Source organism: Caloenas nicobarica, unplaced genomic scaffold (genome assembly GCF_036013445.1).
Source record: "Caloenas nicobarica isolate bCalNic1 unplaced genomic scaffold, bCalNic1.hap1 Scaffold_83, whole genome shotgun sequence".
NCBI classification, from domain to species: Eukaryota; Metazoa; Chordata; class Aves; order Columbiformes; family Columbidae; genus Caloenas; species Caloenas nicobarica.
The window spans coordinates 902590-917840 of NW_027017717.1; the positions used below are offsets into that span (position 1 = coordinate 902590).

General features: G+C 46.3%; 2 protein-coding genes across 2 annotated transcripts; both read right to left on the reverse strand.

Annotated features, from left to right (window-relative positions):
- Positions 1-1158: 1158 nt before the first annotated feature.
- Positions 1159-2617, reverse strand: LOC136002934 (E3 ubiquitin-protein ligase RBBP6-like). Its single transcript, XM_065658170.1, is given in 2 exon segments — positions 1159-1957; positions 2568-2617. Coding segments are annotated over 2 exon segments (849 nt in total).
- A 211-nt stretch (positions 2618-2828) lies between these two features.
- Positions 2829-11443, reverse strand: LOC136002935 (E3 ubiquitin-protein ligase RBBP6-like). Its single transcript, XM_065658171.1, has 9 exons — positions 11415-11443; positions 7651-7687; positions 6758-6802; positions 5394-5482; positions 5196-5280; positions 4537-4676; positions 4136-4308; positions 3499-3602; positions 2829-3035 (listed from the first exon to the last, which is right to left on the reverse strand). Exons 1-9 carry the CDS (start codon positions 11441-11443, stop codon positions 2829-2831), a joined length of 909 nt encoding a protein of 302 aa, XP_065514243.1.
- Positions 11444-15251: the final 3808 nt, after the last annotated feature.

The window sequence follows — 15251 nt, forward strand, 5'->3', positions numbered from 1 at the left end:
CCCAGAGGGGGCGTCTGTCTCACCCCATCCTTGTTCAGCGTGGGATGGAGACGCTCTGCAATGCACACGCCTGCTGTTCCTGAGAGCACCTGGGCTGGTTTTGCTTTGATCGCATCCTCTGACACTGCAGCCTTAAAACCAGCGTTAGGAAGAACTGAATCCAGCTCAGGAAAACTGCTGAGCTCTAGATGTGTTTCTCTCAAAAAGTCATTTTTGCGGCTGTGGTGTCAGCACGCCAAAAGGCCCACATCTCCACATCATGTGCTCAACTCTTAGGCTGGGTTTATGTTTGCTTGAATAACCACCTGTAAAGAAGTCGATGAGATGATATGTCATGCCAACGTCCAGTAAGAGTGCTACAGAAGGTAAAAATTTCTTCCCTCCAAAATGCGCTCTCCACCCCGTCCCCAAAAAATACTCATTCACTGTTCACTCTTAATCCTTCATTCTTCAAAGCTGGATGGCAGCTACGTGATGATGAAGTGATAAACAGTTTACTTGGGAGCTGGACGGGGGAAAATACGTAGGGGACTCTCAGGTCTCATTTCAAAGACTGAGAGTCCTTAAAGCATGGAGAGGGAATAGATTTGCTGCCCTCTGAGTTTGTCAGCCACCTTCTGCTATTTCTTAGTCAAACACACCAATATGGGATGTTCCTGTTACTTGGCTGTTGCATATTTTTGCACATTTATAGCTTAAACAACTATTGCCGCTCTTTACTTTTACCTTCCCAGATTGTTTTTATCTTTACTTTCTTGTGCTTTTTGATGCATACAAGATGAGAAAGAAAACAACTGTCAAAGGGAACTGTCTGCTGTACTGTTCATTTCCAATGACCCGACGTGGCTTTTAATACACAACACATCTAATTACAAACATACCAAACCAGGTTTCTTTCTGTCATAGGTAGTTTATTGTTTGAAAAAAATCTTAATATTTTCATTAACTGTAAAGAAGAAAAAGCAACTTGTATTGATAACATTAAAGCCATTATAAACTCAGTCAAACTTGAATTAAACACCAGTGTCAAAGTACTATCTAATTAGAGCAAATCCTCAAATCAGAATTAACAAATAGTGATGGACTACAACCAAACCATCACAATAATACAGAATCAAAACTTCTGACTTCCCCATTTTCATTTGAACATCATCCGCTCTAACTGTCGCTCTTGGGTTTTTTTGCACCTTCAAACAGCTGAGCATTGGGAAATCCTTCATTCTCATCCTCTTTTCTTCTCTTCCCTTGGAATCTCTGTTTACTTGCTCTGTCATCTCCCAGTGGGTTTTACACCTCTTTCTCTTTTGAGTTTGTTGGATTTTTCATGCCATGGTGCTCTCTTCCAGAAGCTTTTTCAGGGCCATCTCCAGCTATACGACGATTTTCATGGCGCTGCCCACCAGGACAATCCTCCCTACATCCCCAAGTATATGGCAAAATCTCTCGTCTGGTCTCAGGTGGATCGAACCTCTCTGGAGAAAAGGTCTCTCTGTTCACTGGAGGTCCAGGCTGAGCACCAGCAGCACAGCCCCTGTCAAACTTTCCAGACCATTCTCCATAGTTCCTTTCCCATTCTCTGTATCTTTCCTTTTCAAATGGATCCTGAAATTCAACAGATCTGCCATAGGCAGCTTTCATACCATATAGTGGAACTGCTGTGCATCTGTTAAAATACTCCCTTTCTCCTTCCCCTTGAGGTGTCGTCCTTTGAGTGCGAGCCTGGGCTCTAAATACTGGAGACCTTGACCTAGAGCGGTAATGACCACGCGACCTTGACCTAGAGCGATAGTTATGACTCTTCCCTTTGCCTCTTCTTGCAGGCGGTAGCAATGGCGAGTAGGAACGAGAACGACTCCGTGATCGAGAGTCGGAGCGAGTGCAGGAAGAGCCTGATCGTGACTTGCAGTGGGTATACGAACTTCTAGGGTAAGACAAAGCACCACAGGGAGACTTGGACCTTTAAAAAGCACAACACAGAAAAATAACTACATTATTTCAAAGCAGTCACTCTCCCCGTTTTTTTTCCTCTCAGATTTGGGTTGGTTGGGTTTTTTTCTCTTCCAGAGAGCAAGTTCTAAGGGCTAAGGTGCAGTATCAAATAGCAAGAAAACATGATTTAGCCTGAAGACAGTCACGCTCAATTTTAAAATGCCAGTCTAGTCTATTTAACCTCACTGCTTATTTGGCAATTTGTAGAGGATGCAAAGCCCTTGTACTGCAATCCTACATACTCTTTAATCCTATGTATTATTTAATCCTCCATACTATTTAATCAACACTTCCAGCCAGATGTCCCAGCAAAATCTTGCACATATCTTGAGCTCTGACTAGGAACCTTAAGTTTGACCTTTATTACAATTACAGTTTGAACTTTACTACGAAGAGACACCAAAAAACCAAAACATGGTCACTATAAGAAGAGGCCACACCTTGAATCCTGGTGTCAGTTTTGGGCCCCACACCCCAGGGCTCAAAAGGGCTGCACCAAGATCACCTCAGGGCTCAAAACGGCGGCCCCAGGGGCACCGGAATCGCCTCAAGGCTCAAAATTTCCGTACAATACTCACAGTTTCCAGGCTGGTTTGTCACCTGCTGAGCAAATTGCCCTGGCTCTCATTGGCTGACCTTTTGGAGTGGGGAGAGGAGAAAGAAAAAAATCCCATTCAGTTTATCTGAAGAGAAGTTTTTCAAAGAAATTCTGAGGTTATAGTTACCAGTTGTGGGGATTGATTGTCCTTGGGGGCCCAGGAGATGTGGTAAAGCTGCTTGTCTTGGAGCAGGAACCTGATACTCCTGGTGAATAAACGCAAACGCATGGAAAAGAAGCCCTACTGAAATCCAAAAATCATGGTATATCTTGAAGTAAAACTTGCCTTCTCTTCTGACAAAGTGCTGATGGACAGAGAGGAAGATCTTGAAAGTTCCGCATTTGTCACCAGAGCAGCAGGAGGTGTCACGAGTGGTGGCGGCTGCTGCCCAAGCTGCTTATGGACCCTTCTTGTGTAGCCAGTTCCGTTTCTGAAGTTGTTCACAATCTAGAGGCAGAAGAACCATTTACAGAAAGATAACATTACAGAATATATTCCAGAAACTTCAGCAGATCTACACACAAAAGCCTCTGCGGAGTAAAATTACTTGTGCATTCCTGCAAATGCCATCAAAGCTAAAATAAGTCAACATACAGAGATAGAAACATGTCACATTAAACATGGATGTTAAGGATTGGTATTTAATCCTGTATTTAATGCTTTGGTATTTAAAGTCCTTCAGTGTTAACACCGAATTTGAATGTGAGGCAATCACGCTAAACAAAACTGTGACCTGAATTAGCCAGATTGTCTCTAAATTTAGAATTGTGACCTTCTGGAACAACAGATAATGTGTTTGCAAAGGAAATTCAGCCTTAAGTAATTTAACCTTGCTTAAGGAGATGTAAATCAATATTTTTTACAAACGGGCTTTTCTTACAAACAGCTCGTGTAAAAGTGATCGCGTTACCTGGCGTAGGAACTTGTTGGCAACTAAAGCATCAGGAGAAACATCCGTCCGGTGACATGTTGGGCATTTATGTTCCTCAGATTCCAGTAACGCTGTCCTGATACCTGTGAAGAATTAGAGACATCAAACTATTTTTAGCCAAACTAAGGACATTTTCTGGGTTCTAATCAATTATAAAAACACTTAGATGATTAATGGTTAAATATGGTCTGGAATTAAGGGCATGAAGCTATAAATGTTCAATAGTGTAAAAAGATTCTCGTATGCAGCAAATAACTATGGAGTTTTGATATTTTGCTCTTGGAACATTTGAAGATGTAGACTGGGCTGTGTCCTGGTGTTCTAATTAGTCTCATTAGATGAGGCCGTGTCTGGATGTTTCGACTGGTCTTTTTTCCACCTTCTCATCCAGCGAGAAGCCACCAACCTCAAGGTTAATGAATAAAACATGTCTCAAAAACCATGAGTAGGCAGGTTTGAGTTCTGGAGCTTTGAACCAACTCTCTCAGGGAGAAGAACGCGGATTAAATTATATTTATTTCTTATATTTCTTTTCTGATATTTTAAATGATATTTCTTTCTTATATTTCTACTTTCAGAAGAGCAGGTGTGATGCTTGGCATTAACAAACCCTTACATTCATCACAATAACTGTTTCCACAACAGGGAATAATGACGGCATCGGTCGTAATGTTTTTACAAATGAGACATAACAACTCCTCCGGAACAGGGTCGTTGTTTGAGGAGGAGGAGGGCGGTTCCGCTGGTAAAAATGGAGGTTTTTCCTTCTTCCCTCTCGCATAAGCTTCCCTGGAGGGGGGGATGGAAAATCAAAAAGTTGAAGATGGGCAAAGGAAAGCTTTTCCAAGCTTTGGATTTTATCAAAGGGAGATAATAGATGGAATTTGCAGGTTACCAGACAACGCTTCTTCCCCCGTAACTACAGGTGCTGTGCAACTTGCTGGCATTGCCGCTCACACACTCACACGTGGTTTCTCTCGTTGCCTTTCGGGTTAGTCCAATTAATTCTGTACTTACGCATTAATAATCGGTATTGCGTATTTTCCGGTGCTTGTCAGCATCGCACCCCTTGTACTGGGATCTTCCACCTCCATCAGGAAACTCCTGGGAATTCCTGTGCTCTTTTTAATCCTGGGAACAGGCTCAAAAGTTTTGTCCTGTTATGAACAGAAATGCAGACATATCTCATCTGAAGACCCACACTTCAAATGACATTTCGATGACTACTTTAACTAGCAAAAGCTTTTCATCCTCTCCTTTTGCTCAGCATAAGGGTTGCATGAAGATTCAACAAAAGACTTGTGTAACTAAAACACACAAATATCCAACAGGTGGGGTCAACAGAAACATCTCGCTTTTGTACGGAATCCTAAAAACTGCAAAACGTCATTAAAAAGAGTTCAAAACAGAAAATTTTCCAATAATACTGAAATAGATAAACAGGCATGAAGCATCACAGAGGATGATCTACAGCAATATCTATTGTCTATGACCTAGAAAAAGGAAAACTTTACATTTAGAATTCCAGGTTGCCTTGTATTTCGAACAGCTTTGCAACATTGCTGGACAACCTCTGCATTTCACCCCAAGAGAAACAATTCTTCATACGATAATATTAAAATTGAAAACGAAAAGATTTTTTTAAAAGCATCACCAGAAGTCCCCCCAAGTCTTACCCCTTTTGTCGGGCAGTTCTTTATATAGTGGCCGGGTTTTCCGCAACGGAAACAAGTGTACGATGGTGGAGGTTTCTTCACGTAACTAGAAGTTTTTTTGGGGAAAAAAAAGAAAAGTGTGTCATTCTTGTGAAAGCAAATGCCTCGACAAGTTTTCCATCGTCTTCAGAGAGGAGATCTGACATGACCAACACTCACGTGGCTGGATTGTATTCCCAGCAGGACTGAATCATCATGGCTTTTATTTTATCTTCTTCAGAAGCTTTGGCTTCAGCCAGGTTGGCCGTCTGTTCAACGGGGAATTAATGGTGCGACACACATGTTACGTGTTTGGAACTCAAAACTTTCAGCTCTGTTTGTACCTTTGTAACTAATCCCATTTTCTTCCCAGCCACGTGTAGAAAAATCTGTATTATCCAGGATTTGTAAGCTCTAGATAATTTGAAGGAGAAGATCTCCACTGTCCATTTAATTGAGAAAGATAGAAATTATTTGGACCTTCGAGCATCAATCGTTCAGATCAACCACTCCTGGTTTTGTTTTTGTATGCATTTATACGCTTTCATCCACAAATCAACCATCTACGTTCAACTTTTTATTAAATGGTTCTTTCATATATACATTATTTTTCTCAACGCTGATGCAATCCAGATCAACAACTATGAAATCATTTCCAGTAACATTTACGGAAAACTTGACAGATACTTGACTAATTTGAACCCAAACAGTTACAAAACGCATCCAAACCCCACAAAACATGACTAGGAATAGACTGTAATTCAAATATGGCATTTAATTCATCAAAATAATAAAGCAGAAAACTTTTTACAACACATTGCCTCCATGCTGAGCCAGTCTGCTCTCAACTTTACATTATTTTCCTGCATTTTTCTGAAACACTTAAATTTCTTCAAAAGCTGAGATGTCTGACACATGCTTGGACAGTTTTTCACATGTTAGCATAAAATTCCACATGAGATTGCAGAATCAAGGACACATTTAGAATTTAGATTTCAATTTCCTTTGGTGGCTACCTTCCAATCTAATTTTTTCCCAGAATGTACACAATTTAATTTCTGCAGTGAGAGAGGGAAGAAGTTCCCAGTGGGAAGAGATTTCTTGGAAATGAACTCCAGCCTAGAAATTCAGACATCATTGTGCAATCGTCCACGTTACAGAAACGCTTCTGTTTTGGCTGTTGCAAACACCCCTGAAATGTCCATCATTAAATTATTCCGTGAAAATTGTGTTAGCTTCTGGCGCAAAAGTAACGAAACGTATGAAAACCAGTCAAAACAGCTTCTGAAGTGCTGCTTCTTTGCATCTTGAAGATGAGCGATTCTGCAACGTGACATTGGGGCTGAGAGATCACAGGATAGTGTCAAAATATACACACATTTTAAAGGTAAAATAAAGACCTTAAATTATCAAACATTAAGGTATTGTTCACATTGCAAGACTTGTGCAGCTATAGGTCGCCATATCAGATTTAAAAATAGGAAGAAACCACTTTTTTAAAAAGTATTTGACAAGAATATATACCTTATATTATATAGTAATACCTTAATAAGCTGTGCCAGAGAAAGAGGTGCAGGAGAGTCATCGATCTGTTCACAAAAAATTAAACGCATATTCAATTGTACCTTCAAGACAGAGCGTAGTAACAGTGGGACAGCAGCACAAAAAAAGCTGTAACGAATTCAAATGTTGCCGCCTTACTGTTCCACAATCACGTGTGAACTTTCCAGCGATTTATTCCTACCACACTAAGTTCTGCTTTGAAATACATACAGAAACATGGGAAAAAAGCCAAATAAACTGTCTTTATGAACACAGAGTTTGTGTTGATACACATGCCAGTAAAAAAAGAGAAAAATAACTGTTTTCAAGAAATAAAAACCCATCTGAATTATTTGGAATACAATAAATGCAATTTACATTACAATAAAGACAAAATATAAAAAACACAGAAGAGACACATAGTATTCAATCTAAGTGGCAAATCCAGATCCAGACCCTTTACCAGTCAAGTATTTCCTTGTGTTTCTCATTTATATAATATTTTAGCAGCGGAATGACAGTGTTTGCAAACCTGAAAAGAACACCACTCCTTTCCCAAATGTAAATTCATAGTTGTGTAGCAATGATATTTAAATTCATGGCAATCTATTAAAGACATTTTTGTACGCAGAGGGGCCCCAACTAAATCACTTCAATTACACAGTTTTAGGAACAAATCCCCAGGTATTTAAGGACACGACAAGGAATCACGGAGCTGCACGGAACTGTCCTCACAACAACGACGTGACTCACTTTTTACCTTGCTGAGTCCAATATTTTTCTACATTGATTGGAAAATACATTATGTTAATGCTTGGAAAATTCATACAAGGCTGCGTTGGTTAAAATGCACCGTGGTGTGTAGGAAAAAGGGTGAGATTATGTTTTTACATACTGCTTTTGATGTTCCGCTCACTGGCTCCTTTTGACTTCTAGAAGGAGAAATAAAGGTGATCAGAACTTAAATAAAGCATTCCAACCCAACAAAAAGCAGTGCAACCGGATTCTAAAACCCAAACATCAAAACTTGATGTTCTGATCGCCTAAGGAATGTGGAAATTTATTCTTATACATAAAATCTTCTTTCTTGGTGCATTCAGTGCAACTGAAAAAAAAACAAACCAAAATTACATTCCTACTTTGTGACAAATCACTCTACTCAGTCATCTGACAAAGACACAACAAAAATCTCTTTAGAAGAGTGTTTCTTTGTGGAAGCCCAAGCACTGTGATCAGGTGTCTGCCATGTGTAGCCACAAAAGCGCCAAAATACTAAATATGTCATAAAACATATGCTATGTTGACTAAAAACAGCAGTAGAAATGTCATTTGAAAGCAGTTACAAGGGTTTTGTGTTATTTCGGAGCCCTGCAACAGACACCAAAAAAAAAAATAAGGTCTTAATTGCCAGAAAGTGTTCTAAGGTAATCTTGAAAGCACTGCACAATGCAATATTTTAGGAAATATTTATGATGCTTGAAAACTTGCTGAGATTCCATATACTCATTGATCTGTCACTTCGTTCTTTCATATTTATTTGATCTTTAGTGTGCAAAAAAATCGGATTTGGGGCCTATGAATACCTGCTATCTCCCCCCTCCTCACCCAAATGGAAGAAATAGTCAAACACTGAGAATGAGACTCTTCCCAGATGGGAATAAATTCAAAGTTTATGCTGCAACATCTTTACTATAAAAGCAAACACATAAACCAAGGAATCCCTCTGTGTCCAGGAAATGGGATCTACAACGTGGGTCTCAGAACAACCAACCCCGAGAACAAATCCAGTTAAATCATCTGAAGAGTCACCGCTGTTGGAGTTCGATCCTCACCTCCTAAAAATGTAGGCTGGAAAAAGTAGGCCTAAAAATGTAGGCTTATAAAATGTAAGCCTAAAAATGCAGGCATAAAAACATAGGGTCAGGTCCATTCAAAACTACGGCATCACAAGAAAAATTAACAGCCGCTTTAATAAGCAAGATACAATCTGAATGCCTCTATAAACTAATATCCATAAAAAAGGTTAAAACACACTGAAACGCCTCACAAAGAATACAAAGCTCTATGAATACTTACAAAATGTGTGCTCCAGCCGTGATTCTTCCAACAATTTTTGATGAGATCTTAGGGACTGGAGCATTGTCATCTGTGTCTTCTGAAAACAACATAAATACAGAAAAGAAAAATAAATTAGTCAATTCATGAGTGTATATTAATATGAGAATCCCTTTACAGATACAAAAGCAAAATTTTATACGTAACATCACACTTCTATCGTCTCCATGTGTGAACGGGACATTTTGAGAATGCACAAGGAGCAAAATATTTCTCACAGAAGAGCAAAAATACCCCAACTACTTGGGAAACTTAGACTGAGCCTAAAACACCGAGATCCCTCCACGAGGACAGTTTTTCTATTTATATTTTACACCACATTCGTCTTTAGACAAGGAGGAAAGCCATCAGTCCTTTTAGATTAGGCCCAAACAAAAACCCCAGCTACCTGAGACACTTAGACTAAGCCTAAAATACAAAGATCCCTCCATGGTGACGGTTTTTCTATTTATATTTTACACCACATTCATCTTTAGATGAGGAGGAAAGCCATCAGAACTTTTAGATTAAGCCCAAACAAAAAACCCAGCTACCTGAGACACTTAGACTAAGCCTAAAATGCAAAGATCCCTCCATGAGGATGGTTTTTATACTGTACTTTCACAATCTGGACATGTCTAAATCTTTTCAAGCTCCATCAGCAGCTGTTCCTTGGGACCTGCTGGCAGTTTTAAGAATTAAAAAAAAGAAAAAAAAAGTTAAAAAGATAAAAGAAAAAAATGCTGCAGATCTACTTAGGCTCTGTGGTGGTGGTTTGGTGCAGGGATCATGCATAACATGGGAATATTTCACCATTTCTGCTCTGGTTTTCAGTGTATTACTCCAAAACACCCACCTGATGGCATCTTTCCAACAGCAAACCCAGCGATTTGCAGCATTCACCTTCTTCAGGGAACTGAGAAATCGCTGGGCTGCAACTACCTCCTGCAGTGTCCCTGTCACCTGCAGTGTCACGGAATCCTCACCACGGTACCGGGCATTGTGACACAGGTTCTATGTCACCTGGGTGTGGCAGCCCAGCGCCCCCTAGGGGAGGGGGAGCCTGTCAGCCCCGGGCCTGTCACTGCCTGGTGTCCCTCCTGTCACTGCCTGGTGTCCCTCCTGTCACTGCCTCATGTCCCTCCTGTCACTGCCTGGTGTCCCTCCTGTCACTGCCAAAAAAGGAGAGACTCTTCTAAAACAATCCTGCAGGGTTTGGGAGCTCTCTGCCCACATGCAGAGCCCTGCGATGGCTTCAGGACATGGAGGGGAGGGCAGCTGGTTCTCTCCCTCCACTGACCCCTTCTCGGCCACCTCTCCAGCAGCAGCACTTTGCTCCCAAGCTGTGCCAGAGCCACCCAAAAAGCCTTTCTCTTCCCCCTGGGGATCTAAAGGAGCAACGAGATGGGAAGAAACGGTCCCCTCTCTGCCTCAGAGCAGCCTTGCGGTCACTTGGGCCTTCCAAACATGGCCCAAGAACATGGCCTTGTGTGTCTCCTGAGGCTACAGAAGAGGGGACACCACTGGAAAATGAGTCCCCTGCCCCTGGTGATGGCTGAGCCCAACATGGGAACATCAATCCCAGCTAAGGGCTCCTTGAAGAGTCCCCACTGTCCCTCTAACTGTATTTCTACCAGGAAACAGCACTCAAGAATGACACAGATTCAAATCACGTATCTGTTTGGCCACCTCAGGTGGTGCTCCTTCTGCTCTGGACCTCCAGCCAGGGCCACTCCATCCTGGGCACCACTGATCTGGCCTTCAGTGGGTGGCATTGCATAGACATGGACCCCTGGGACATGGGTGGCACCAAAGGGGAGGGCTCCAAGCTGTATCCCGCTGAGACGGTCTTCTGCGGTTCTGTCAGCACCGACCAGAACATCTCAGGCCTTGATGTCAGTAATTGTGCTGTCTCCGGTCTTGGTGGCTGTGGAATGCAGACCTTGTAGGTGGGCTCCTCGGGCAGCCTGGCCTCAGAACTCATTGGTGGTAATTTGCTTCCCATGGGAACTTTCTTTTCGCCTTGTCCTGCTCTGCACCTCTGAGGGTTCACGGCCTGCGCTGGGCTCTGCTTTGGTGCTTGGCCTTTGAGCTCAGATTTGCCCTTGGCTTGGCCACTCATGGGCTGCTTTTTCCAGAGGAGTCCCCGGGGATGGCTGGCAGACGCCTGAAATGACACGACAGGAGGGGACGGCCTGAGGACACGATGGGTTTGGGGCCCCATCCTGCCCCCACGAGCCACGTGCCTGTTTGCGCAGCCACCAGCAGCTCAGCCGATGGCTGCGCTGAGCTCAGGAGAGGAAATCCCTGAGCCAGGCCCCTCGGTGGCACACGGCTGTCCCCATGCACAGCTCAGGAGGCCACACTCGGCGCTCTCCTGAAGGAGTGGAAAGGAACCAGCCCTGTGAAGTGGGGGCTCCTGGCAGCCCCATCCCAGCCCTCCAGGCGCTGCCTTCACCACTGTTCAGCAGCAACGAACGGCAAGTGTTTGGGGCTGGGGAATGGGCTCCTGCTGGGACAGAAAATGACCTTGTGCAGACACCAGTCCTGAGCCCCCAGACTCACCTGACCCCAGAGCTGTTCCTCATCTCCATCGCCTTCTTACCCCAGAGCTGTTCGTGTTCCTTCTTAGCCAAGCTGGAATGGGCTGGCAAGGGCAGCTGAGCAAATCTCACTGGAAACAGGAGGAGAAGCCTTGTCAGAAGAGCATCACTGATTCTGCCAGCCTGGGTGACACGCAGCGGTGCTCAGGCCTCTTCCCAAAACATGCGAGAGGGCCGTTCTGCTCCCCTGACAGCGCCATCTCCAGAGGCCTCGCACCCTCCCCAACAGCGGCACCTCCGGGCTCCTCTGCAAACGCGTCAGTGGCGCCAGGTTCTGGAAAGAGGGGCTGGGTGATGCCAGGACGTGACAGACTCTCTTGGAGAGGTAATTCCCAAAGTGAGGACAGGCCCTTGAATCCTCACCCTTCTGCTGTAGCCAGGGATGGGCTTGCCCAGCCCAGCCCAGGGCTTGGTTCTTGTGAAGTCAAGCTTAGGAGAACAGGCTGTGCCAACCTGGCATGGAGCTTTGGTGCAAGTCAGAGCCTTTTGACCATCATGGCCAGGGATTTTTCCATCAGACTGCATAAGCTGGTTGCCCACGCTATGGAAATGAGCTGGGAGTTGCTTTCCCTTCCATGCCTTGCCTGAGAGGTGGCAAACCCTCTTTTTTCTTTTTTCTCCAACTTGCCCTCACCAGGGACATTTCTCAAGACCTTCAGAGGGTCCCTGGGCAGTGGTTTCTCCACCAACTCCAGTTCAAACCTGGATAGAAAGAGATGACACCAGCATGACCCAGGGCACCACCAGCCCTTCCCGCTTGCTGGGATCACCTGCTCACAGGCAGAGTTTAGCACACTCGTAAAGGCCATTGTGTTCCCAAGTCGACTGTGCCCCATCCCCAAGGACTGTCCTGGGAGATGGGGTCACTGAGGAAGGAGTCCTGGTGACATGGGAAAGAAAGTGTTGCCTGAAATCCTCCGTCTGACCCATCAGTTCTTCTCACAGGAATGGCCACAGGCCAGATACAAATGAGAGTCACTGCTCATTGTCCCTGCAGCAGGACACTCGTGGTCACACGGAGCAAAAGCCGCCAAACTGCAGCTGAGCGGCTGCTCAGCCAGAGGCCAAAGCTGCCGACGTGCTCACTGGGGACAGACGATGACACGGCCAGTGGGAGTCAGGGAAGCCACAGCTACCGTGTGAAGACACCACCATGTGCAGCAGCTGGGCAACCTGCAATGGAGGAACGTGGAGATGGCAGGGCATGCTCAATGTGGGCAAGCTCCTCAAGAGTGGAGGAGTTCAGGGCAGGAAGAGGTGGCGGGATCGTGGTCTCGCCTGGCCTGAGCAGCTGGCCGTGTCCTGGCCGGCCGCACACAGGCAGGGCTGGGGAACTGTGGTGGGTCTGCTCAGATGGTGGGGGGCTCTGGGAGTCGGGGTGCTGGTGCCTGTGGCCTCACGGGTGCCCCAGTGCCCACCTCACCCGGGCTGAGGCTGGAGCAGAAACTGTGTGTTCCAAGAGCAAATGGCACCTGGCAGCCCCGTGCCCAGGACTACAGCTCCCAGCATGGGCTGGGGCGCTCCCTCCAGCTCTCTGAGCCATGGCCACAGCGTCCCCGGCCCGGCCTGATGAGGCCTTGGCACAGGCCGCCCCGGGCAGTGGTGGAGTCACCGTCCCTGGAGGGTTTAAACCATGGGCAGATGTGGGGCTGAGGGACATGGCTCAGTGTGACCTTGGCAGTGCTGGGTCACAGTTGGACCTGGTGATCTCAAAGGTCTTTTCCAACCAGAAGGATTCTGAGCATCCAGGACAGACTTGGTGGCGCGGAGCAGCAGCCTCTGGGCCCGGCCAGTCGGCCCAACTCGGTCTCACTCGCTGTTGGCTCATCCAGCCCAGTTCAGACCCAGTGACTCGACCTCCACATTGAACCAGAAGAGGCTGCAAGATGGGCCCACGCAGCACACAGCTCTCAAAACCCCCTGTCCTGGTTTTGTTCAAAACAAGTTTCTCTTGTAGTGAATTTCCTTGTCAGCTAAAGTCTTCTTACTAACTGCAGTTTTCCTGAAAGTTAGGTACATGTTTTGGTAGACATAGCAATGGAACGCAAGGTCATTGATAATGATGCATCCCGCGAGATGGGCAGGCAGGAGGTGAACTGAAAAACTGACTAGCTAAAGTATTCCATCCCATTCACGTCATACTTCATATAAAAGTGGGAGGTCACGAGGATCTTGTCCCTTTTCCTTATGGCTGACATTGGGAGAGGACCTTGCGAGTTGTCCCTGCGAACTGAGGCCTAGTGACAGACTGAATCCAGCTCCGGTTGGCTGGAGAGTCCAGTCCAGGACTTCGGGTGCCAGCCCTACACCTGCCGGAGCAGTTGCCGGGACTTTCAAGATTGGTTTTGTATATTTTGTATTATTTTCTCTATTTCTATTAGTAGCATTAGTAAAACATTTTTAATTTTTCCAACTCTCTTCTCTCTGTCCTTCTTTTCCCTCCCAATCGCCTGTCCTTAGTGGGAAGTGGGGAGAGGAGGGGTTGGAGGGGAAAGTGGGGGGAGAGGAGGTTAACAATACATCTGCCACGGTTTTACTGTCACCCTGCAATCAAACCACGACACCCCCTCACAGAGACTTCTCAGAATGGGGATTTCACCAATTGCCCCAAACCCCATAGAGAAGCAAACACCCCGTAAATGACACACGCAAGGCCAACAAGTGTTTGTTTCTAATTGTGGCTTTGGCTTTTCTGCCCGCTGGTGCCCAGTGAGTGTTTCTGAGAAGTGACCCCAGCCTTGGGACGCAGGTTGCAGCTGTTCCTCGAGGGCCTGTGGGCAGGCGGGCCGGCCGGCAGAGCTGCCCGTGGCTCTGGAAGGGCTCTCTGAGCTCTTCCTGGCCAGAGGCAGCACTGGCAGGAGGGACGGGGCAACGACAACTACAGGCAACAACATCTTTCAAACTTGGTACATAGTGGTGAGGAGTGACAAAACACATTTCCCTGAGTCTAGTCGAGAACACCTTGGTAAGTCCCGCTGCTCTGGAGAAACGCCCCAGAGTTCACTCCAGGCCATCCTGGCTGGACTCGACCGCATCCAGGGAGCAAATGAGGAGCTGCAGGGCCTCTTGGAACAGCACATCATCAGGTATGGCCAGTTCGGCTGCCAGATCTCCAGAGGCTTGGTTGGCAGCAGAGGGGCTGGGTGGGACATCACTGCCCAGGGGTGTCCCCATGAGGGGGGCCGTGCCAGAGGTGTTGAGGTGCGAGGACAGCTGGCCCTTTTGCTGGTGGCCAGGCATGGCTGTTGGCAACACCACAGGGGCTGTGGCCACCGCATTCCCCTCCAAATTGGTGCCACCAGTGTTCCCAGGTGTGGGGCTGCTTCTGGGACCGTCCTTGGCAACCCGCACCATGTCCAGAGAGACACCAAAGAGCTGATGGGCCTCTTGGAGAAGCACCTCCTCAGACACTTCAACATCATCAGTGGGATCCTCCGGGGCTTGTTTGTGGGGAGCAGCAGAGGGGCCTGGGGGGGATGTTCCTGCTCCGAGGCGCCCCTGCGGTGGTGGCCATGCCAAAGCTGCAGGGCTGTGCCCATTGCCCCTGGACGTGCCGGTAGCTGGGGATGGGGATCGGCAGCACTGGAGGGGCTGGGGCCACCACTGTGCCCTGATGGACATAGGGGCTCGTCCACTGGATGTGGAACTCGCAGGAGCCAAAGCAGCAGCCACACAGAGCCCTCTGCAACCCTGTGTGGGGGAGTGGGAGCCGTCCTGGGTGGGGGAGACCCTCCATGGGCACCCCCCAAGCCAGGCCCCATTGCCAACAACTCCCAGCTCTGCACAGGCACGTGCGGAG

Coding starts and splice junctions, on each gene's coding strand:
- LOC136002935 (XM_065658171.1), bottom strand. CDS start 11,443: ATGGAGATGAGGAACAGCTCTGGGGTCAG. Junction 5,483..6,757: donor CTCTGGCACAGCTTATTAAG/GTATTACTATAT, acceptor CCCGTTGAACAG/ACGGCCAACCTGGCTGAAGC. Junction 4,309..4,536: donor GCAATACCGATTATTAATGC/GTAAGTACAGAA, acceptor CCCCCCCTCCAG/GGAAGCTTATGCGAGAGGGA.